The sequence below is a fragment of the Phasianus colchicus genome, chromosome 4, assembly GCF_987193195.1.
Source record: "Phasianus colchicus chromosome 4, bPhaCol1.hap1.1, whole genome shotgun sequence".
Lineage (NCBI taxonomy): Eukaryota > Metazoa > Chordata > Aves > Galliformes > Phasianidae > Phasianus > Phasianus colchicus.
In genome coordinates, this window is record NC_143439.1 from 33,947,510 (window position 1) to 33,973,886 (window position 26,377).

Sequence of the window (26,377 nt, forward strand, 5' to 3'; positions counted from 1 at the left end):
AAAGAAACAGGGCTACTCTTTCAGCCTGCAAAGTAACATTAATAATAATAATTGGCAACAGAAATGTAATGATGTTACTTTTTTTGATGTTTCCGTAATCTTTTGTGAATCTCTCACCCAGATTCATTTCTTAATTTTTTCACACTTTATAATAAATTCTACAGTCATTTTTTACAAGAAATATCTAAAAGTGTCAGGACTGGTGCCTGAGTTTCATGCTGGCTTCCTATATCATAAATACTGTGTATTCGATACCATATATAGCAGACATACTGATCTAAGATTCCTTGAGCTGCCAAAGCCTGGCTGGGCTCCAGGGGACGTCCGTTGACTGCAAACTCCATTATACAGCCCACAAAATCGTGGCTTTCCACCTGTCCTCTCCTTTGAAGGATGGGCTCAACAGACCTGATACCACCAACGGTAAGTCGATTTGGTTGTACATCAAGGGTCCTACAAAAGAGAGAAAAAAAAGCTTAACGACATCAGAAATAAAATAGTAGTGACAACAAAGGAGCTGTCAGCTAGGGTCTGCAGCTAAAGTTCCACTTCCAAAATTCATATTGTACGTTTAGAAGGGGAAAGAGAGTGATGTCCCTATGACATCTAAATTCACACTGTTGTTGAATGTCAAAACTTCTATTCACTTAATCGAGCAATGCGCTTGAAATCAAAACGAATACAGATTTTCACTCAATTATGGTTTAAATTATAGATTGTATTTAAACAGCTGGAAGGTGGATACATATCTGCATTTGTATATACTATACTAGTGGAGAAACCACCTGTGTTAGGATATATGATTATGATAACTGTAGGAAATTAGCAACAATGATGGGAATTAAAGTTACTTCTATTTTTAAGGAGGATCAAAAGAAGTGACAGAAAAGCTTCTGAGCTAGTTATGGTAAGAAAAGAAAGAATGTTCTCCATACTGGTCAATGTTAAAGAAATGAAACAGAAAAAAAAAGACAAAAATTTGTTCAAGGTTCAAGTATTTATTTATTTATTTTTCCTAGTAGAAAAGCAGGTGTGTTTCTTACACCTTCACAAGAAACTATAGGTACATTCAAAAAAATAAGGAAACAAATCAAAGCCCAGAGTGAGCAATACTGGAGTGAAATGTAGGCACTACTAAAGTAATAGTATTTTGAGTCTAAGCCTTTTTTTTTTTTACCAAGACAGACTCCTCAAGTAAAAGTGGAAAAGGTTTTGCTAAATCCTTGTTGCACTAAATTTTGTAGAATTTTGAACTGTCCAAGAGTATTGCAGTACAGTTAAGAGCAATTTGATTACAACACATAAATTTGTTTCATTTTCTAATTAAGATTTACAAGTTGCCAGTAATCATGAATGTCTGATATTCTGATTACTAATTTTGTCTAGATTTTGATGTGAAATCCCACAACATTCATTAAAAAAATACTATCTTCATTTACATTACAGCGTGGACTACCCTCTTATTTGGCTACTTATGTTCACCCATACCCTGGGAACAGAGATGGAGCTGAGAATTGGGGATTTTTGAATAAAATCCTTGGACATGGGAATTTAGCCTGAGTAGGCAATCAGTGGGACATGGAGAAAATTTAACCTGCTTCTACAAGGATGCAAGGCAGTGACACTTCAGAGAATTACCTCTTTAGACCTCCCAAAGGACTTAGGCATCTATCCCTTCCCTGAGACTGGGCTAAAGACACGTAATCATTATTCCAAGCTTCTCCAATTTTAGCAGGCGGTTCATTTTCATTTTACAGAACTAAACCCCCAAAAACGAAGAATTATTTACCAGTCAGTGGAAACAGCCACATTGCTAACAGTGCAATAGCCTGGCTCCTGATCCTCAGAACAGGAATCCACTGTCAGTGATGCTGCCTGCAAAAGCCACATACACAGATATGTTGAATACTGCAAGGGTATATTCTCAACCACATTAAATGCTTATAATGTATAAAAAGAGCTCGGCTAGAATGAAGTACTTGTACATTATGTCGCTCAGTATCAAAAGGTGCTTCAGAGATGCTGACCAACTCCCTTCTGCAACACCACAGTGAACAGTGAGATGCGGATAGTAATGGAGCAGGACTTAATTGACAAGCTCATACAGAGTCAGTGAAATGCAAACATTTTAGCTTTGGATTCCTCCACATTTCTTTGCTTTCCTCCCTGAAGCTGCAGTTCTTTTGGCTGAATATTATATCCCACTTTTGATCTGAACAGAGAGTTGCTCCCTCCAAACACAAAGGGTATTCCTCCAGGGGCTTGACCACGACACTAATCACATTGTCTGAACTGGATGAAAAGTGCTGTGCAAAAGCTGGGTGTGCAAACTTATTAGTAAAAATAATAACCCAAGTGGACTACATCAATAATGGCAAAACATGTGGACATCTCTTGGTCAGAGAGACCAAAGAGAGAGAAGTGTTGGGCATCATCAACACTTAAAGCAGTTTTCCTCTTTAATTTACTGATATCTCAAAGCCATCAATCCCTAGACAATGGAGCCATCTTTTTACATGTTATTTACACCAAAGCAAATCATGGCATTTTTATTTTCTAATTTCTGTACTAAAATTCTTAAAAAAGCTTTCACTAAAACCATGAAATAACTCCTACTAATTTAAAAAGGAGTTTTTATTTTATTCCTCATTTAGCAAAGAATTTTCCTCATGGTGATTTATTAATAACAGATGCACTGTGAAAAAAGTCCTGAAGGTTAGTTAAATCAAATTTTCAGAAAAATAAACATAATCTCCAGGTTGTACATATCAGCTCCTCATGTTTCCACTAGATGTGTGGTACAGTTCTACGGCAAATTGAAATCAAACGTTTCTTTCCAAAAAGACTTGATTTCTACTTTGGTTTAGGTTACTCTACAGGAGCTGAGCAAACAGCAATAGCTATCAGGATGTCATTACAGTGCAAAGTTTTTTTCTCCTGCCTGCATCTCAGTTCACTAACAACATCTTGTTGGAATCCCCACAGATTCTCCATTGTATTTCCAAATACATAGTGCAAGCTGACACATTGTAGTGACCAAACACATTCATAGCTCTCAGCCCTAAATCACGTTCTAGTGTGTCTAAATTGTACAATTTGCTTTTTTTTTTTTTTTTTTAAATAAAAGCTTATCTTGAATTTCTTTCCATACATAATAAGAAAACTGCTTCTCCTGCGAAACATCAGTCTGCAGTTCCAAAGTAGATTACGTGCCCTGTATAAATGAAACAATTCACAGAAAGAATAATAAGCTGACTGGTCTGTATGCCATCATATGTGTACATATTTTCCTTCAGAGTTTCAACAACAAAAAATGAAATGAGTTTTTTGTTCTTAGCTCAATCAGTGTAATCTCCCTAACTTACATCGCTATGCACTGTGAAAGCCAAGTTGCAAACCCAGCTGAAGGGCTAGATATTTGAGAATATATTTTACTTGGACCAGAGTTCATACAATTTATTTTCTAATGCTAGTCAAATGTTCCTGCTTGTTACTTAAGCATTACTCTACAGTTACCTTGTTGCATTATGAGGCTTTCTAGTCTGTCATTCTGCAATATCTCAGGACTGACAACTTAATGATTTTACCAGTTTCCGATAAAATCCCACTGTGCTGTAGGAAATGACAGATTTGGAATCCTGAAGGGGGGCTATTTTATACAGTTTTGGACACCCGAGAGACATTTTTCCTGCAGCAGAAATATCTAAGACAAAGGCAATTCTGATTACATACTATGTTTGTAAACAGCTGGCATTAATGAGAGGGTTTAAACAAAAATCGTGCAAAAATATAGGTTGTCTTAAGTACTCTCAGTCTGAAGCATTCATAAGTGAAATTTTCTTTACATATATGCTCTCTCTTCTTCTTGTAGTTTAGCCCTCTGGCATATCCACAAGTAAAACATTTTCCCACTTTATTTTTTTAAGTGTATCTCATTCATTTTCTGAAATTTTTAAAGGTGGGTTCCATACTAAGCCGTAATTAATATCAACAGATATACCACACTAATTTAGTTGCTAAAATGTGAATGTTATGACTTATAAGACCTAGGTGCATTTTTGAGCATAACTTTTTGGAAGCTGTGAGGCAAACTGTTAAGTATCTGATATTAAGGCACACTAAAAAAACATCATTACTCAATGTCACAATTATCCTTCATGGTACTTGGATATAAAACTCCTGTGTGCACAAATCAGATAACCAAATTTAGCTGAAGACTAAGCCATTCCCTACTTCAACAAGTGAAAGAAATCAGGTATTGCAATATGCAGCTGACATGCAGTTTCTGGCTCAAGACTCTTCAGGAGAAAAAAATGCTTTGCAGAAAAGTCAGGACAATACAGAACCATGGACCAAGACCTAATATAGCCCTCTGATATTCCTGAGAGATTTGTGCCCATGGACTTCTCACCCTCTACATGAAGCATTTCAGCAGGGCACTGCAAACAGAGCAGCTACAAACTATAAAAACTACCTTAGCAGCAATGACTGCTGCAGCCGTTAGTGAAAGGAAATCTCTACGAGGACTCAGGAGGAATCACACCGGGTAGAACAGTTTATTCTTTTATTCCCTCCATCTCTTCTGGCCTGAACTATAAAACAAAATGTGGAGCTCCATCCATATATTATTCTTATGTGACTTTAATTTCAAACATGGGAAGAATATGAGATTCCATATATGCTGGCCATATCTTCCTGAAAAGGGAGCTTTTGGGCAATAGTTACTGATTGTGGATGGCAAATATATTTGGTTTCATTTCTAACTCAAACACTATGGAGTCAAAAAGTTTGGCTTGAACTCAAAGAACATTTGGTTTATGTTCTGCTTTGGAAATATTATTAAAAACTAGAGAAGAGGAATAGAACACATTTACTGAGGACAAAAAAAAAAAGGCAGAAGGGTTGAGGCACCAGTCATATGGCAATCAATTGTCCCTGTCCACTTTTTGACAGAATTCCTTCCCTGTGGTAGGGGCAGGCAGGAAGTAACTCTCCTATTTCTCCCCACAAAATTCCTCTCGGTGTAGCACTTTTGAACTCTCTGCATTTGTGATACAGAAAAAAAAAAAAAAAAAAAAGGCTTTTATTTCGATGAAATTTGCAAAATTTCTGAACTGGCTTAAAAAGGTCATAGATGGAATTTCAAATTTGACCACTTCTACTATTCAAACATTAAGGTAAATTGTTTTCAGCGTTTCTGTTGTTACTATGGTTAATCAGTATTCCTTAATATCATTCCCGTAATCTACATCAGTTAATTGGCCTCATATGCAGTAATTTATCTCACTAATTATTCCTGGTTCTCATTTTTCACATTTAGAGTGCGGGGTATTGCACATGTTTCTTTAATTATTTTTTATTATCATCATACTAAACAAACTATTGTAGGCCTTTGAGGCAGTTGGAATAAGAAAGAAATGAGGGAGTTTTTTTATCCAAAGTTGGAGGTTCTGCTAGCAAATGCAATGTTACTAATTTTATGTTCTTCTGAGTTCATGTGGAAGCCAAAGTCACTTGGCTGAACTTGTCTTAAATTCCCATTTTAGCATTTCTTACCATTCCAGCCCTCCGGGCAATAACTGTGTGAAATTGTCCATCAGACACCTTCTTAGTTGTGGTAAGCTTGTACGTGCCGCTGCCAAGATTATAGGAGAATCTCAACCTTCCTTCTGTTATTTCCAGAGCCAGAAATTCTGCCCGTTCTCCAGTTTGGTTATCATAGTTATACAACATTAAAGCATTCCTTTTTATAGTGGCAAACTTTATGTAGATATAATTATTGTTTGGATCCATACTGGGAAACTCCATATATGACAACTCTTCAAATCCGTAACTATTCAGTTCACAATGATTCCCAAAAACACCTGCAAAACAAAAAATAAAATCTGGTAGCAGATAGCTTTTCCTCATCAAGCATAATCCCAGAAACAAAGGATTGATGTGCTTTAGATAGGCCCTTTAAAAAGCTCCTAACATATGATAAAAAATATGCAACGTGAGCAGAAGTGTCCTAAAGGACATACTTAGGTACAATTTTCCTTGATTTTGTTTTTAATTGCAGTGACAATTAAAAAACAATTTATGAGTATTAGTTGCATTTACTATGGATCACAATTATAAATATAAAAAAAAGAATAAAACTTCAAGAAAATGTAACGTAAGGAAAATAAAATAAAGAAGTTACTCTAAATGTTAGTAGAAAAATGTACTTAAAGCTATTTACAAGCATGTACTGAGGGTTTCAGCAGCTTTAAAATATTATAGATGATCTTGAGTTTGTCTTTGCTTGTGGTTGTTGTTTTTTTTTAATTAATCCATTGCATTTACTTTCGTGCTTTTCTGTCTGGACAATTCTGTATGAACTCGCATTCAGAATCAATCTAGATGCAATTACATCACAATGTCTTAAATATCTCTGTTGTCTTATGTCTTTATTGGGTTCATTCCACAAAACAAACTCAAGACAATTAAATTCTAATAGTTATTAAACGATTCTGGCAGTACTACATGCTTCTCTACTTCTCAGAATTGTATGCTGGTTTTTGGAACTCAAAATTTCCTTAGCATGCAATAAACTGAAAGGGCAAGCACCTGTGTGGACTAAAAGCTGTTCTGATTGAGTCAAGTTCTTGTAATGAGGATAGAACAGGGTTCTATGCACATACTTATCAGTTTCAAAAAGGTAAACATAAATTGCATATTTGAGAATTATTAGTAGGGGAAGGGAAGATAAGGAAGAGGAGTAGCAAACTCACCAAAGGGGCAATGGCAGTAGTACCCCTCCAACCCACTCTGGCAGGACCCACCATTAAAACAGGGGTTGCATTCACAGTAATTGACAGTGGAGTCACACGTTTTCCCTGCCATCGTGAAACAAGAGCGATTTCCAGGTCAGAGTAACCCAATCACTAGCCAAGTCAGGATACATTTAAGCAACAAAAGGGGGAACGTGTGGGGCTTAGAGAGGGAAGAAGAGAGAAAACACAGGTATTGCTTCCAACCCTGACAGGGGCCTGACCAACACAGACAAATTTTCAAGTGTTTTGTTGTAATTATCTCATATAGACACTACATTTCTTTTTATTAACTGGTGCCTATACGCCTATACCAGAGGGATCTTGAAATGAAATGAGAAGCTGAATGAAAACAAAAAGGGTTTTTCTTCCTATTGAATGCAGTGCACTCATTGTGAAGGGGATCAAGAAGGGGATCAAGGATAGTGACAGCCCTTGCTGGAACCTGTATGAACACAGCATGGTGAACACAGGCTGCTATTGTACATTATGTGATCTTTCTTATTTTTCCTCATCAATTACAACCTCCTTCCTTACCAGAGGGACCAGAGTCCTCCAGAGCTAAAATATGTTACCCTGGATGCAGTCCTTTTCTAAGCAGCCATTGTCACATATGGTAGATATTATTCACCAGAGAATAAACTGAAATCACATAATTCATTTCAACAAGGAAGAGAACCAAGAGAAGTGGTGAAGATTTTAACAGATGCTGAACACTGGCAAGGGAATTCTTTGTATAAAAGTAAAATTTTCTTTGCCTGAAAACATTAACTACCAAACTGTTTGTCTTCACTTTTTGGTTTTTCATTGCTTGGCTTTTACCAATTTGGCAATACTTCCACTATACGCCACTCTTGGTACCTGCCTTGGTTTCTGCCAGCACTGCTAGCCTTTCCTACCTATTCAGCAAAAACTTGAAACTATTGTTGTGTTTTTTTTCTATTATGTTTCTCTGCAAGAATTTGAAAAATCAGCCATATTTCTTCCAGATCTTTCCTTAAACTCCACCTAGGCCAGGATAACTGTAGATACCGCACTAACAATAGATTATTTTACTCATTGTGCTATACAAGTACAAAGTATGTTTAAGTTAAAATAACAATATGAAGTTGCATAGAGGCTGTCCGTACTTTTGTGATACTTCTATCCTGTAATTGTTACTTGGCACGTGACAGCAATGGACAATATGTAGTTCTCAGACTTTGGGAGATTGCTAGCTTCTAAAATTGTAGACAAATAGGATGTGTTACTACTAGCTCTGATAGTATTGTTATTGTTTCACAGCTTTTGTCCCCTAATTAAAACACTTTCTTTTACAGTACCTTTCTGTTTAAGCTAAAGAAGATTGAGGCTGTTCTTTCATGTGAGCAGGAGCCCCCCCCCCCTGCAGACTGCAGTATGACTGCAGACAGGATGGAAATGGAACATTAGAGTAGTCCTGTTGTTAACATGCAACTCACAGATTCACCACGAATCCGGGAAACATTTCCAGTGTCTGTATCTAATTACACTCTGGGATATTTATTTTTTTATTGTCTAACAGGCATGACTGAAGGATGAGATAATTTTTTAATGTTAGATTTTGCTGTTTTCCTTATTGAAGAATTATGACACATAGCATCCATCTTTGACTTACCAAGGAGAACAAATCGCAAGAATGAGGTAAAGACACTTAAATTAGCTCAATGACATTTTTCAGTTAAAAAAAAAAAATCAAATCTAATGTAGTTAATAGGGTTTACTAAGTCTTTTGAAATGTGCCTTAAGTGCTCTTCCTTTTGTCAGCTCTCTTTAAAGTTGGCATATTTGCTGAGTCAGCAGCAGAAATTAGATGTTTATTTTAGCTGCACATATTTTAACTAGTGAATAACAACATCTTTTTCATATTTAACAATTGTTTGAATAATTCAAAAAATTAATAAAAATATGTTTGCATTTATTCCAACTGTTTTGACACAGGGGAAGACAAATACTCTGATTAAACAATTCATCAGAGCTAATAAAACTAATATTTATCTAAAATGAAAAAGAAACTTTGGATATTCTCTGTGATTCTCTGAAGTGCTAAAGACCTGGGAAAACATGCTTATTTTAAGAAGCAAAAGCCAGTTATCAGCAGAACAAAAACATAACTTAGGAATGCTTTTCCAGTTTGTCACTACAGCTGTTACATACAAGTATTTAAAATGTAAGACTTTGATAAAGTAAAATCATAGAATCTTAAACTGATTTGGGTTGGAAGGGACCTTAAAGATCATCTAGTTCTGCCATGGGCAGGGACACCACTCATGAGATCAGGCTCCAGGACCGCATCCAATCTGGCTTTGAGCATCTTGGAGGTGCACAGATGGAGATACTCCATCTGTGGAACCTGTGCCAAAGCCTCACCATCCTCATTGTGAAGAATTTCTTCCTGATGTCTAATCAGAATTTCCCCTCTTTTGGATTAAAAACATCACCCCTAGTCTTACCACGGTACTCCATAATGAAAAGTCTCTCTCCAACTGCCCTGTACGCCCTGTTCAGATACTGGAAGGCTGCTATAAAGGCTCCCCCAAAGCCTTCTCTTCTCCAGAATGAACAATGAAGAGACTCTCAGAGTCTCTTTGCAGGAGAGGTGTTCCAGTCCTCTGATCAACCTCAGTTCTGGATGGTCCACCAGTGTTCAAATTGCACATTCTGGCTCTTTCTTTTTAATCTAAACTATATTTCTTCTATATCCCTATTTATTTCTCTGTTATCTCTGTCTAGGGAAATCAGTGGATGTGAGCAAAGTGAGGTAGTGGGTGGTGTGTTTCAGCAGATGTGATAGTGGGTTACCTCTGCTGCTACAGATTTGTTCAACTGCAGAATGCAAGCTCTTGTTTATTACTGGCAAAAATGCACAGCTAATGGTGGTGACTATTGTACAGTGTTTTGTAGCTGAGAATTTGCTCAATTTCAGAGTTACTGTGCTCTTTGTATCTGTTATAGGTTATAGATGGAAATAAATAGGAGGCACTATTTTTGGAGGAACCTCCAGGGTATCAAATCCAATGAAGGGAAGGAAACATCTCAGTCAATGTTTCATGAACCAAAGAGACTTCAAACCCAGCCTGCCTCCAGTAACACTCCAACTTAGGTAAATGATGCAGTTAGTTGAGTTTTTAGATTTCATCTCAACTGAAATACTGAAAGATTCAGGTTATTTATCTTTGTGTCACAAAGACATTGCTTGAAGAACGTGAGTTTAGTATAACACTAGATAATTGATAACAGACAGCATTCAGCATTTATCATTCATCACCTCAAGCTGATGATATCACATGCAAAAATCAAACTTCCTGAGAATAACTTTTTCTAAATTGAAGAATGTAACAGGAACAGATATCAACTGAATGCTCTTGGGTTAGATTTCAGCTGATTCAAGAGTTTCAGCTTTTGTGGTTCCTTATGCACATCTTTTAAAATGGTTCTTCTATTATTTTAATCCTGCATTTGAAACAATTTCACAAACCTACATTCCTTCATCTTAATGAGTCCTGGAAAACCGAAAATGAAAGGTTCAAAGGAAGGGCTGACAACTACTGTAAATCACAAGATATATTTCTTCTAGAAAATTATTATTTTAAAAACAAAACCTGATCATCATTAAGAGACATAATTATAACAGATTGTTAAACACTAATGATGTTGCTCTGAGGTAATCACTCTTCATAATCCTATTCAGTGAAATGAACCAAATTACCTTTGCAGTGTGATGAAGTGAAATGCAGCTGACAAAACATAATAAATCAAATAAAAGAAAGACTCTCTGTTTCCAGGTAAGCCATTGTAAGGGTCTAAAGCTCAAGTACTTGAATTTGCAGTGAACAATGTCTATCTCAGAAAATAAACATTTCTACTTGTATGCAGTGCTGTGTTACTATTTTGTTTTTGTTTTTTACCAACTATGCAAATTCAATTAGGAGACTTATTTTCATTCCAAGAGAAGCAGCACTGCTATGTTTATGATACAGTGAATTAAAAATCTGCTATTTTGGCTGTCTCTTTTTGGTGAGGCACTCCGGTATTGTATTCATAAAGAAACAGTTTCAAGCTTTATTTTTACATTCACTACAGCTATATTTTGATCATATATGAATCAGGATTAAAATCTCAAACAGCTGTGCAATCTTTCTGTTGGTAGTATAATAATGACATAACAGTCTCTATGACAAGCATTCTCAAACAATCTGTATTCTGATATCTGCAGAACCTATTGGATGTTAAATTTGTAGCATTTCATATATGCTTCTGCAGACATAAAACCTCAAAATATACTGATTATTATTTGAGATCTTATCTAATAAACTCCACTGATATTCAGCTCCAAAGATATGTTCGTTTTTAATTACATACTTTAGTGCCGTTTGTTTTCTGTCCTGACCAATTAATCTCAAGACGCTTAATTACTTCTTGATTCTACAATAGCCAACTGATTTTAAAAAGATCTGACTCCCGAACATAAACGCCTGCCTCAGTGGTATTCTATTTTAAAATTATTTATGTTGACAAGTAGTTTAGAGGAAGCTCATATCAGATGCCAGATTTAATTCATGGCACGAAAGAAATCCAACACTTCAAACTGTAACAGTCTCTCATCACATTTTCTTAGTTAAAACATTCTTTTCTTTTTTCCTTTCTTTTTTTTTCCAAGTGTTTATCATATGTAGAGATTTATTTTTAGCTGACATCAGGCTTGAACATTAAACTTTAAGACCAGAAAAAAATGACCAGGACATTTCTTTTACGCTTCAAATTATAGGCTAAAGGCAAATACTACAGTACGCTGCTAGTTAATGAAGTGTTTTGCTTAGTGGCAACAACAAACATATGCCCATTTAACCTCTGGTGCTAATAACCTAAAGTGTTACAGGGGATAGGTTCCCTAGAACTATTTTGCCATGCTCCTGGCAAAATAATCTGAAGTAATAATATAACATAAAATAAACTCCTGGATTGTAAACTTAATTGGAACTGCTTGTCAGTTCACAATAATTGTTCCTGACCTGAGGCTCAGTAGTACATTTGTAGGGTTCACACAGAGGATCACATCAGTATCCACTACAACAAGAGATCTTTCACTCTGAATGCTTATCAGCTGCTGTAGCTGTGTCTAAATGAAGTAGTTATGCCTTTATTCAAAATCAATTAATTTTCTCCTCTGCAATACAGTACACAACATCTCCAGTACTAATCTGGCTTAAAAAGATACCCTGAGTACTCCACTGGTTACAAACAAGCCCTGGGGACAGTGGAAGCAAGCCCGAATTGTCACATCATAATGAGCAGAGCTGTGCCTACCTGGTCTTTCCCAAGGCATTTGGAATACTCCTTATAAGAGGTAGTGGAGGCTTTAACTTCTCTAGTCAGTCTCTTTATTACATCTCCAGAAAGTGGCCATAGGTAATGGTTATAATTAATTGTTCAGACTGGTAATATTCAGCTAGATAAAAATGTTTTCATTTCTTTTGCTGTTTTGTACTTAGGGTGCTATAAGCGTGGTAGGAATATAATATAGGAATGAGATGTCCTAAGTTTGTTGTTGTTGTTTTAAACACACAATGAATACATGACAGAAAGACAGAATGCAAGAACTAGCAATTTTTCCAAAGGTTATGCACAAGAAGACTGAAACCCTGCAGTGGTATGCACATTTTGTAACTGTCATGCTTCACTGCAGTTGTAAGACACGCTAGAAGTAGCCTTGGATCAATATGCAATAGCAAAGTTCCTATTTTTTTCTGTTTTGAGAAACTGACATCCAAAAATTATAAAAATTAGGAGTTCTTTCTCTGATCAAAACATTTGGAGAGTGATCTGAGCTCCTCTAGAAGCTCCACTGCCAGAATGGAGATCTCCACTGATTGTAGCACAAAGTTCCAACCCTCTCCCACAGCCATAGCCACCCACGTGATAGACAACTGAAATATGGTGAGGGGAGACCCATCAGAATATATGAGTCTGTATCAGCTTTTAACACATTAAATTTTTTAAGCAACATTTTTCCTACATAAGGTGTACACTATACACATACTTCAATAAGCGTTTTTGAGTTTTTTAGTATTTTCAAAAAACAATATTTTTTTGAATGCTCCTCAAACTCAGGGATAATAACTAAAGATCCTCAAGTAAAGTACATCAGAGCAAATGCTTTTCAATGCACAAAGGAACCACAGATGGAGGAAGATCCAATCACACTCAGATTATGCCAGATCAGAATAAAACATGTATGCACATGAACTTAAAATTTACAGGCAATTTCAAGTACAGCTGTTTTCCCAAACCTCAGCCTAAGCAATAAAAGAAGATTAAGGTTGGAAAACAGTCATGCTAGAATAATTCCAAGAAGACAAATTTAGTGGGCCAAAGTTTTGATGCCATAATTATTAATGACAACAAAATAATTTTCTCTCCTTTTGAGGACATCTCTATATTTTCATCTGACCCCTAGCTCTATGTTACAGTGGCTGTAGCAGTTTAAGAGAATTTGCAACCTAAATCTGTTGATATTTTTCTTAGAACATCTGAAAGTATCCAGAATCTTCAAAGGAGGAGTGAGCCAGGAATTTTGTTTAATTTAGCTAATAAATATGCCCTTTGATAACTACAAATAAAATACATGTCCTTCCCACATGACAATAGAGATTAGAGCCTTGCCATAATGCAAACATCAGTCTGCTTTTCTAGGGATAACGTGAAACAAATACTGGGTGTGGGAGGGAAACAAACACTCAGAAGAAGTAGGAATGCTGCAACCATTTCTGTTAATGAAAAAAATAAATGGCAAAGGGACAACATATATATGCTTGATCCTTTTGCCTGAGATTTGTTTTCTTTCCCATATCCTTCATCTGTTTTCTATATTGTATGACCGTAAGCAATTTGGGGCAGAGGCTGATTTTCTTACTTGGCACACTCCTAACAGAATCAAAATGCTACCACAATATGCACAACAATAACAAGAACAGAAAAAGTCATACTTAAGCATTGGAAATGTTTTCTACATATTTAATAAATTAAAATAGCTCTGGTAAAATCCTTCTGTTTTAATGCAAATCAGGTAAGAGAGATTTGCTTAAGGAAAGCTAAAATAAAATAACACTGTGGGCATCTGGTCTTCTCGGTTTTCATAACTACAAAAGTGGTCTTTTGCATGACTCCTTCACCTAATGGGAATGCTCATATTCAGATAACTGTAGCTGGAATGTATCTTTTGCCTTAAAGGTACATTTCTGCTCTCTTTCCCATTCTCTTAACTGAGATGAAGAGAAGTAAAAGTATACCTGTATACCCAGTTTTGCAAATACAGTTGAAGGTTCCAGGGAAGTTCTGGCAGGCGGCCCCATTTTTGCACGGGTTGGAAAGGCACTCATTGACGTCCCTCTCGCAGGCCATGCCGGTAAAGCCATCTGGGCAGCTGCATGAGAATCCCCCCACCAAGTTGTGGCAGGTCCCATCGTTGTGACACGGTGAAGGGAGGCATTCATCAATGTCGATCTCACATAAGCTGCCTTCATACCCTGGCATGCACCTGCACATGAAGGGCCGGAGGGGCTCACTGGCCACGATGATGACAGGGATGCTCTCGTGGCTCTTCAAGGCTGGGCCTACAGCCAGCCTCCTCATGCAGCTCCCTCCATTCTGGCATGGGCTCTGCAGGCACGAATTGTGATCCACAGACTCAATCCGCACTCCACTCTGCCGGAAGAGAATGTCTTTGATGCTCTCAAAGAAGGTGGCCACACCACTGGGGTTCACATACTGGTTGCTGCTGCGCTTGACAGCCGCCATCAGGAAGGTCTGGTTGCTCTCCTCGTACAGCCCATAAAGCTGTACGGCAGTGCCCAGCCCTGTCAGCTGTGAGCTGGCAATACGCAGGAAATGGAGGTAGTGGTTCGTCAGAAAATCCCGCACAGTATGGACACTCAAGCGAAGAAGGATGCTGTTGTCAATGGTGGCATTGCCAAAACCCGCAAAGAAAACGCGGACACTGCTTGTGACAGCACCATGCAGGCCGTCGCTGCTGAGCACAGCCAGGTCAAACACCCCATCTGTGGACCTGGCCTGCGAGTGCAGCTCACAGGTGCCCCCAGGGATATTGAAGAGGCTGGTGACTCCTGAAGTGAGGGAGCACTGGAAGCTGTCTAACACATCTGGGTCCTGTGGCTTTACATTGCCCAAAATTCCTCCTGGGAAAAGGTTGCCATAATAGTGAACATAGATTTCTACCGTTCTGGGCTGAGATGGGTTGTCATTTTGGTCTATTACCTTTATCTGCACAGTTCCTGTGGAAGACATTTGAGGAATGCCAGAGTCTCTTGTAATCACTGACAAGTAGAAATCACTGATTTGCTCCCTATCGATCTCCCTTGTTGTGGTCAGAACACCGGCAGTGCTAAGGCTGAAGTAACTGGTTGCAGGGCCAGTGCTGAGTAAGTAGTACGTAAAGGGACCTTGGTTTGGAGGGAGATCGGGATCTGAGGATTGAAGCGTCATTACAAGAGTTCCCGCACGATTATTCTCCATGACTTCTCCCTGGCGGGTGGACAAGGTGGGGCCATTATCATTGATGTCCTCCAAAGTTACCAATAAAGAGGCACTGCCTGTTGCAGATGGCGTTCCTGAATCAATGGCCAGCACAGACAAGTTGTACACAGGCAGAGTTTCTCGATCCAGTTCTGCAGTGACAGTGACCTGTCCTGTCTGTGGGTTGATGGAAAAGGCACTGTTGTCATTACCAGACCCAATGAAATAAGAAAACCGGCTCCAGCTAGGGACAGAATCTGAATCAAAGGCACTCACAAATGTGACGTGGGTGCCTGGAGGAACACCCTCACTAATTTGTATGTTGTAGGTTCCTAAAGTGAATACAGGAGGATCATTGGCATCCAGTACAGTGATATTAACAGTTACTTCATCTATATCTGCACCACGAATGCTTCCAAAATTTTTTGCAAGAACTCTCAAAGAGATTCGTTCTTCTTTTTCTCTGTCAAGAGGTCCTGAAACATAGATCTGGCCACTTCTTTCATCTATCTGGAAGCCCTTCTTTCTGCTATTGCCAAAGATAAGGTAGTGAACTTCTCCATCAGTTCCCAGATCACGATCACTTGCAAAAACTTCACCCACAATGGTACCTTCAGACGCTGCCTCAGAAACTTCAAAATAATAAAGCTTAGACACAAAACGGGGGACATATTCATTAGTCCCTTCTAACTGGATGTTGACACTGGCAAAACTGCACCTCTCTTCATCTGGAACATTAAAAGCCTTTATTGTTAAATGGTAACTTTGCTTTGTTTCATAATCTAAAAATCCTTGGGTAGTGATTGTTCCTGTATTAGGGTCAATGACAAAGAGGTCACTATCTGAGGACTGAATGGCATATGCAATCACAGCATTAGGTCCAGAGTCAGCATCACTGGCATTTAAACGAATAACAGTTGTCCCACTTGGGGCATTTTCTAATACTTTGGGAAAGTAGTCCTCAGGGCTGAATGCTGGAGAATTATCATTCACATCAATGACATTAATGGTGACACTGCAGAAGCCTGTTCTGGACACCCATCCTCCATCTGTGGCGGTAACAATTAGGTCATGCTTTTGGCATAACTCAAAATCAAGTGGTTTTGCTAGTGTCAGTGTACCAGTAGTTGTGTTGATAGCAAAGTTGCCAGCCTCATTTCCAGAGGAAATATTATATTTGATTAATCCATTCATAGCGGCATCTCTGTCTCGGGCTGAAACCGTCCTGATCACTGCCCCAACAGAGTGACTCTCTGGGATAGTAACACTCATATGGCTTTGAGAAAACTCAGGTGTATGGTAGTTTTCCTCTGTTACGACTATTTCAACAGCTACCTCGGATGACAGTGGAGGATTACCTTTATCCTTTGCTTTTACTTTAAATAGAAATTTTTTGTTCAAATCAGCCATTAGTGAAGATGACACAGAAATCCAGCCTGTATTCCTGTCCAGTCTGAATTTATTAGTTTTGCTTTCATCAGAAAGAAAGTATTCCACTTCAGAATTCAAACCAAAGTCTTTATCATCCACCGCAGTAACTTTAATCAAGTTTGTGCCAGCTCTCACGTTCTTAGTAACAGGTGTAAAATATTTAGGAGCAAGGAACAGTGGTGCATTGTCATTGCTGTCGACTATGTTAATTGTGACAGTTGTCTCACTCAGCAATGGAGGATTGCCGCGGTCTGAAGAAGTCACAATGAAGCTGTGCCTGTTTATGTTGACATTGCTTGAACCGCTTGAGTTTTGGTACCTTAAATACTGTTTGTTGAAAATTTCCCCTGTGGTTGCATTGATACGGAAGAACTCTGATTGAGATTTTATGAAGTAGAAGACGTGACCGTTAGATCCTTCATCGGGATCAGTGGCTGAAACTTGAGTGACTTTCAACCCAATCCCAGGGAGCTCAGGACACTCCAAGTAATAGGATGGTTTTGTAAATCGTGGAGCATTGTCATTGACATCAGTGACAAATACAGTGACGTCTGTGCTCACTGTCCAGCCAGAGTCATGTGCAGAAACTCTGATTCTGTAGCGATCTGTATCCTCCCTGTTTAGCAGTCTGCTGACTGTGATATCCCCAGTGCTTGGATTTATGATAAATGGGAGACTTGTATCCCTTATGGAGTATCTGCTGATGGCATTCATGCCAATGTCTTCATCTGAAGTTGTGACTCGGGTTACTGTAAATCCCAGAGGTGCATTTTCAGGCACAGAAGCACTAAATATCTGAGAAAATCTTGGGGCGTTGTCATTTTCATCTAAAACATTAATGATAACTTTGACGGTTGTGCTCTGGAGCGGAGTGCCTTTATCTGAAGCTTTTATGGTTAGCGTGTATCGAGACAATTTCTCCCTGTCCAAGGGCCTGACACTCCTGATCTCACCTGTGGCTCTGTTGATACTGAAACTATTTTCTGTATTGCCCTCAATTATTTCATAAATTAACTGTCCATTTAGACCACTGTCCCTGTCAACTGCAGCCACCGTCAGTAACTTCCGTGGGGACAGATTCTCCACTATTTCAGCAATGAAGGGATCTTGCTCAAACTCCGGTGCATTATCATTGACATCTACAACCGTTACTTCCAATTTCTTATACGAGGAAAAGGGAGGAAAGCCTGTATCTCTGGCCTCAATCCAAACCACATATTTCTGTATGGCTTCAAAATCCAAAGCCTGGCCGACAGAAAGCTGTCCTGTTACCTGATCCACTATGAAGGTGTTGCCCAGGTTCCCACTGGCAATATAGTAGGACAAGGAGCCTCCTCTGGCTGAAGACCCAGAAATAGTGGTGACAAGCGTCCCAACTGCTTGGTTTTCAGGAAAAGTGAAAGTCTCTTGTTCAGCTTGAACTTGAGGAAATTCTGCTCTGTTCACAAACCTCACGGTGACAGTTGTAGAGTCTGTCTTGGGGTACCGGCCACCATCCCTCACGTGGACAGAAATGGTGACTTCAGACTCTCCTGCCAGCTCATTGGCAGCTAGGATTGCCCCCCTTGCTGAATCAATATGGAATTTCTCCGCGTTTTTCCCCACGAGGGAATAATGGAGCTCCGCGTTAGAGCCGGCATCTGCATCAGTGACAGTCACTGCAAACACAAATGAACCTGAAATGGAGAACAAAGACCAGGCAGTTCATGAATAAATACATGAATTGTGGAGAACACTATGCCAACTTTTCACTCAGAAATATATATGAGGGTATCCCCCCAGTATTCCTTGAGGAACATGCTCTTTCTCATACTACTCTGAAAATGAACTTCTTTTACACAGGATGTGATATTCAAGAAAGTAGCTTGCGAGCCCATGAAACATACATGGGGTCTGAAAACCAGGTCATTGCATTCAGGGAAATGCGCTGCACAGATGCCAGTGGCTATGTGCACTGGCAACAGAACCTGCAACTTTTTGATAGTCCAGCATCCCATTTCTAGAACATTCATGTTATGAAAGCCACAACATGAACGAAATTGAAATTGAAAGTCACTGATATTTTTTTTCAGTTTTTTGTAGTTGCTCATAGTTTATCCACGTTATAACAAAAAAAAAAAAAAAAAAAGCAGCAAATAAACAAACAAACAAAAAAACCCCAAAAATAAAGTGACGCCCACCCCCCCCCCCAAAAAAAAAAAAAAAAAAAAAATCCAACCTGTAATTCTACAACTAACAAAGTTAAATAAGTGAGCAGGCAGCACAAGTGGATATTTACCCTCATTGACTCATTCTCCCTCACAATTTTTTCTCCTATTTCCTAGATGCTGTGGCTTTGTTGCCAGTAATCTGTAAGATTATTTAGAGGGCAGTAAACTAATGGAACCACATTTTTAAAAGCATGGTGGTCATCTGAGATAGCGATAAAATCACAAAGAAATGATAAACTATCACACACTAGTACAATAACATCGATAAATTATGTTATGGCTCTTTCAAATTTACATTTCCCAGTAATATGGGCACTTTCTGCATTAGGGTCTGTATTTGCATGGAGAATCCAGGGTGTCCTTTTGTACTGAAGTTTACAGATCTAATTCATAGTAGATCTTTCAAATTCGACACTGTTCAATCAATTTGCAGAATACTCTGTTGATGTTTTACTACTATTTAAATTTAGAAGATGCCACTTCTGTACAAAAATCATGTTTTCAACCTCTTAAGGCAAAATCAGTTGCAGGCAGGAATGACTTTGGCAGTGTCCCCCTAAAACTATTCTTTATGTCACTATCTGTCATGTGCAATGAGTGCAATGACTTGTATTCCAGAGGAGGAATATTTAGGAAAGCACAATATCCAAATTCCTTCTGAGAAATGAGACATAAAGTATTAATTTTTGCTTCAAATAAAACAGTTTTACTATTAATTATCATTATTACTTGTTCCCATTTCTAGTCTCAACTAGATCTATAAGAAATTAAGCTTTGTTTTCTTTCATACTGCACATTACAAATTCTGTGGTCAGAATAAAAGCAGAAGTCTTGAAAAAATTTTGAGGGTTTGTTTTTCTGTTTTGTTTTGTGTTAGTAGTTGCCATGACTGCTAGTAATTGTCAATAGCCTTTAAAATAATTTGAAAAGATATGAACATTTCCTTTTAAATGAAAATAATCAACTGAGGAATTTGTAAATAAAAAGCGCATGTATCTCAAGCTTTCTGCTAAGTTAAAAAGAGTAAACATGGCTTAGGCTTTCTATGCATTTCTAGTTATAAAGAGTCATACAAAGTCCAAAAACAGTATTGCCAGAATACTTCAGTTAAAAGTATGTATTCTCATCATAATCACATTTAAAGAAACAGTCAAAAAAGGAACCACAGAAAGACACTGTACTCCAGTCAGAATACACAAAGATTCACCAATGTAATAATAATGTACTTTCATTATGCTGTTCTGGAAACAGGAAAGAAATATAAACAAATTCATTCTTCCATAAAAAGGAGAAGTATTTGCAATTGTTTAAAATTTAGAAAGAGAACTCCAAGACAAAGAAATATAGCTTCTTCTTCTTTTTTTTTTCTTTTCTTTTTTTTTTTTTTTTTTCCCACTGAAAGAAAATTTGTTTGGAAACCAGTTGTCTTGGAATCCTCTCTGTAGGCATCATGTGTCAACATATGTAAATGCATACTAGAATGGAGAAAGCTGACTTTCACAGCTAACTACTATGACTGCAGTTTGGTTAGTCTATGCTAATACAGTGATCATCTTTAAAAATCTTTTACTGTTTTGAGATAGTAGAGGTCCCAGTATTAATCTGTTTTAAATCTTGGACACGTCTCAATAGTAGAATCCTTTGATATATTCTTCCTATCTCAATGCAAATATATATTTCTTTTCTTTCTCCCTGCAATGTTGATTCTGCAACAGGAAGTACCAGTATTAAAGATTTATCTATTTCTAATTTTTTTATTTATCAGGTTTGTTTAATCATAAACTGAATCAGAAATTTCTGCATCAATTGAAGTATCTTCAACTTGTGCTCAATTTCAACAAATGGAAGGCTGCAGCTTGATTTTACTTTACTTCATAACTTGGCTCAAAGGCAACATAATCAACATCTTATACAGAAAATACAGAAATCTTTTCAGACGGTGTTGACGCAATGCTCTTTAAGAATTGCTCAAGACAGCAAAGGAATATCTATATACAGGATACTCAAAGAGGAAAAATAGGCTACTGCCTTCCCAACAAAATAATTTGACCATCTGTTTTTCTTTTTTACAAATTTAAAGCTCATTGCTCATTTTTGCTGTCTTCTTTATAGAGCTGCAGGAATGTAAGCTGGATTTAGGTGGAAGAAATAAACTGAAAAAAATCACCAATATGAAGGTCATATTTATCATTACTTACTTCTATGCAACACAAAGACAAAAATTTGGAATATATCAGAAACATTTTTTTGTGACATGGCTTTGCAGTTAGTACAATGTTAATGCCATCTGAAGTATCCTAAGCCATCAAAGCGTCATCACTGATAAGGTTACCTGAAATAGTAGGTGATGGAACATGAGTGACATAGGGATGGTGTTGAAATTTGGGAGGGTTGTCATTCACATCAGCAACAGCAACAAGCACGCTGGTGGAACTGGAAAGAGCCTTGGGGTAGCCCCCATCACTTGCCACAACAATCAATGTGTAGTTCTCTCTTGTCTCTCGATCAAGTAGAGCACTGGTGATGATCTGTCCTGTGGATGGGTTGATTGTGAATTGAGAATTGCCACCAGTAAGCCTATAACTGAAAGAAAAAAATGAAGAAGAAAAATGCGTTTAGTATTTCATAAAGCAGCCTGCTGACTTCAGATAACATTTTTTATTCTCTTCAGATTACCGTACTGACAGATATTGACACTAGGATTTTCTTCTGTCTATCCAGCTGTCTTCACTTTATTTCTCTTCCATATTTTGAGACTTCTCATAAATGACATTTCTGGGGATTTCCAAATGTAGTTGCTTAAAACAGATAGATTTCTGATAAATGAGTTTCAGACTGTGCCTCTGTACTCAGCTGGGCATTCTCTCAAAATCACTAGTGACGTGCTGTAGGCAGCCACTTGTACTGATTTCTGTGGGTTTAACACTTGAAGTATTACTCTGAAACACTGACATGCTCTTAACTGAAACTGCAGAATATAATTGGAAATAGTACTACTTTCAGAAATCAAAGGATGATTTTTACAAAATAAAATGAAGGTTTATAATTCATATTTTCCTGATACTGTTTTGTTATTTGAGATTTCAAGTTTAATTCATAGTAAATCATAGCAAATCCATAACCACAGAAGTATCCTAACAGCAGTGAACGAGGAGCAGAATTTGACAATTGGTGTGTCTGCATGTGCACATTTGTATGTCTGTGGGAGTGTGTAAAAACGTGGTAGGAACTGATCGTGTGCCTACTGCATCTCACATGCCTCTGACTTGCTAAGTATAGTGAATTTGTCTTTGCTCCTTGAAAGTCTATATACCTACTTTTAGTACAAAATGCATCTCAAAGACACCTAGAGAACTATGCTCTACTTTTAAAGTGAACTGGTTAACATTGAATTTCTATTAATTCAGATTATGGAATTTCTAGGGGGAAAAAAAAAAAGGAAACCAAAACTGGCTAAAACAATCAATTCTCACATCCAATATTACAATCCTTACAAAATCAAAATTCAACTGTGATTAGCACTGCTTCTTCAGAGAAGCCTGTTATAGTACAGTAGCAACTTTGTTTTGTAGCACACAATTCTACAAAAATATCCAGGGGAAATCTACTATCATGAGAAAGAGTAAAACCCACATCTCCATCTTTTCAAAATCTAAACAAGATATGACAGAAATAACAACACAGGCCAGAAGCTTTTCCTAGAGGACTGATAGCCAGTCTGTCTAATAAGCTGTGGCAACATCTCATGTTCAGTCATTAATCTCTACAGAATGCCAGAAGCACACTTTAATTGCTTAATTATAATTCAATATGATGGCCATATGTAATTATTCTCCAGCCAAAGAAATGTGCATCTAGAGTGGAAAGAATGCGCAGTGCTTAAAGCACCACTTAAATCTCTGTAAATACCAGCAGTATGGACACACTTCATCTGTGATTTTCAGTGTCTTAACACTATGAGATGACACAGAAGAGTCTCCTTAAAGTGTACTTCCATGTACAAAGAATGACTCACAATAGCTTTGGAAAGACACCTTGAAAGATACTTTAAAAAACAAAGACAACAAACCGCATTTGCCATAGGATATTCTGAGTTATATATGACTACAACTTCAAGCAAACCAAGTGGATAATGTAAGTGTCCATTTACCAAAAAATTTCAAAACACATCAAAAGATAAAACTCCCAACTTTGTAATCACAACAACTAGTATAAAAGAAATGTGACTGAAGTACTCAAAATCCAGTCTTTTGACTACTCTGTCCTGATCCTTCTTATCTATACTACCTTCAACAATACTCAAGCATGCAAGCATGCATTACCAGAAAGAACCTCATCAGCCCATCAGTCCGCTATAATACGCTATCACCAGAAATAAGAGAAAAATACTTGGGATACATGGAATTGTAACTGTTTTGCAGAAGATTAGCTGCCTTTTACAGAATTAAGTCTTTTTTTTTTTTTCTTTTTAGAATATCTCCACATAGAATTTCATATAACATCCATAGAAAGCAAGGATTTGGTTGGTTTTGGAATGTGCTCTAACAAGACCGAAAAGGTATTCTGAGTCCACAGCACCTCCAACAAGAAGTGCTTAGGTATTCTGGTCCCTCCAATAACTGGAAGTTTTGTAACATCAGTCATCTTTTAAGATTTGTACTATTTGAAATTCTAAGTCTGGACAAATTCTATCAAAGGAAAACAAAGTATATGCCTGAGTTTAAAAAGTACAAAACAAAACCTCAAAACATATTACAAATAGTTACTTATGAAAAAAGAAATCTATTCTTCTTGAGATAATTAGTGAATGGCAAAGACTAATAGTAGAAATATCAAAGCAATTCAAACACACTAAAGAAAACTGAGAGCACGCTGATAATTTTTGGTTATGGGGTGCAAACATTACAATAATTCATGCTTTGTATGGTATTCTTTTTCCTAAGAAAGCTTTCCAGAAATAAGTTTCTCTGAGTGAGAGTGAATTGAATTAAAAGTTTTATTGTTTCACAACATAATAAATGGTAATTTGGGAGACTTTTCAAATATTTAAAGATGCCAAAACAAAAAGTTCCTATTTCTAGGTTTTAGCTAGAGGGAAAGAATATATTACAGCGTTTTGTACATACTTGCTTTGCTATAACACAGTTCTGCTTTACTTTATTTCTTTTTCTCTCTTTTTTTTTTTTTTTGATTTATGAGAACAGTGATATTTTCCTATGCACTTTGAAGTATGAACTGAAATAGTAAATAAATAAGCTACTTTCATATTCTGACTTGTAATTTAAGAAACAGAGAAACAGGCATTTCCAGCAATAAAAGTTAATTTTGAAGAGATAGCCTACATGTTATTGTGATTAATGTTTTGTAAGAATCTGCTTTTTATTCCATTACCAATAAATCAATTCACAGTGGATAATCTCTAGCTTGTCACTGCCACTTAGCATCTTCATTATTCTTGTTCATGGACTGGTAATGGCCAGTGTTCAACCCAGCGAACAGTTAAGAAATAGAGCTGCATCAACTAAGATATGCAAACGAGCTGGTATTTAAAGCAAAAATGCCGAATTCTACCTTACTTTTTTTTTTTTTCCAAATAGGATACATCTCACTTCTGGTATTGTGTAATTTTCATTCCATAAACTGGGCTCTAAACTGAATACATTCATTGACTGTAGATTTACCCATGGAACATGACAACTTTAAGTGAAAATTAATTATCCTTAATTACAAGCCCCCAGTTCAAAATGCTATGCCAGATATAAGGTTTAAAGCCTTTCCAAAGGACACACATATCAGGCTAGTCAGTAACACAGATTGTTCACAGTTTACATCATGCTTCTTCATGCAGAGAACATGTAAGTCAAGAGTGTAACCTGATGTGTTTAATCCATTTATTATTTTATGTGGAGTTTGAGGGTTTATTTTTTTATTTTTTGTCTATACCTACTAAGAAGAAGAAATCTAGACTATTAACAACAACACTCAGGTGTAAATGGAATTCCACTTTACTTTTAACTTATTAGAAAATTAAAAACAAGACTGCAACTCTTCTCATATTTAATAAATTTCTAAAAAGAAAAACAAAGGTCACATTAGCTGAAAGGATGTAGCCACACACATACTAATATCCTTTTGCAACTTAAAGCTTTATGTCATACTGATTATGGACATTGCTAAAAAAAAAAAAATCTTCGGGTGAGGCATGAGGAGGGACTGCATTCAGCAGTGCTAAATGACTTACCTAATAACAGCATTTCTAGAAGCATCAGCATCTGAGGAGTTTACTAGCAAAATATCTGTCCCTGTAGGTGCATCCTCAGGAACTGCAGCAGAATACATATTAAAGGCGAACGTGGGGACATTGTCATTGACATCATCCACAGTGACAGTGATGGTTCCAGTGCCAGTAAGGGCAGGAGATCCTGCAGGAAAGCAGAATACAGAATGCTAGAGGTTACAAATACCACAGTGTTAATCTGAGATCTGCCATCCCCAATTTAAAGACTAATGCTTGAACATGTCATGGTACACAGAGCAAGAAAGACAACGAGACATACAGGACAGGGTTAGATTTTTTTCAAAGGCATCTTGACATAAAGTACAAGTTGTGACAGTAAAAAAAAAAAAAAGAAAAAAAAAGTTGTTTTTTTTAATACGTGCTTCATCTAATTCCAGCAATTTTTGTAATACAAACTCAGTGGAAAAAGATGGTCTTGGAAACATTCAGAAGTCTTCCTGTAACAATTAGGACCAATTTGGACATGTGGTTGCCTTTGAGAAGTTGTTCAAAGGTGGCACGCTGACAGCCGTGGAGACTCCAGCCCTCAATTTACTTATCCGCAGAACAAATAGAGTGAGAACAGTGGCAAACCCCAGCCACTCACACAGCACTTCTACTGCCGGTCACACCCTGACCTAGGAAGACCTTCTCTAAAAGGTGAGAAGGTTGCACAGTTTCCAGACTTAGGCAGGCTTGATTTCTCTCTAGAAGCATCCATCTACAGCAGCACAGTTCTCACTCTGATGTGATACTGGCTTATAGGAAATAAGATCAAATTTATTTAACCTACAACTTTTCTTCTTTTTCTAATATTTAATCCTGATGTGTGCAAACAACTAAGACATAGCATACATATTAACAAGCAGACTCTCAGTATTGATTCTCTTTGCACTTTTCTTTTGTCAAATCTTAAAAAGACACTGAAAAGCTTTACAAGTTCATGATGGCTTTGCCAGTTTATTGCATTTTCATTGAGCCAAAAATCAGCATAGCACCTTCTGCTAACTAAATTCTTCACCGAGGGTCCCTGAAAAAATGGGATTCTGCTTTTCTTTAAATATGTAGCAAAACAGGGAGAGAGAGAGAGAAGAGCACAAAACTCACAAGGTACA

At 37.3% G+C, this 26,377-nt stretch overlaps 1 protein-coding gene across 1 annotated transcript in view; it reads right to left on the minus strand.

The window, feature by feature from the left end:
• FAT4 (FAT atypical cadherin 4) overlaps window positions 1-26,377 on the minus strand; it is a 133,967-nt gene that overhangs the window by 12,909 nt on the left and 94,681 nt on the right. The window contains exons 7-13 of the mRNA XM_090140056.1: window positions 25,227-25,407; window positions 21,318-21,568; window positions 14,102-18,451; window positions 6,756-6,860; window positions 5,557-5,864; window positions 1,790-1,875; window positions 274-453 (exon numbers count right to left, since the gene is read on the minus strand). Of these exons, the coding sequence (XP_089996182.1) occupies window positions 274-453; window positions 1,790-1,875; window positions 5,557-5,864; window positions 6,756-6,860; window positions 14,102-18,451; window positions 21,318-21,568; window positions 25,227-25,407 (5,461 nt within the window). The remainder of the gene's footprint in view (window positions 1-273; window positions 454-1,789; window positions 1,876-5,556; window positions 5,865-6,755; window positions 6,861-14,101; window positions 18,452-21,317; window positions 21,569-25,226; window positions 25,408-26,377) is intronic.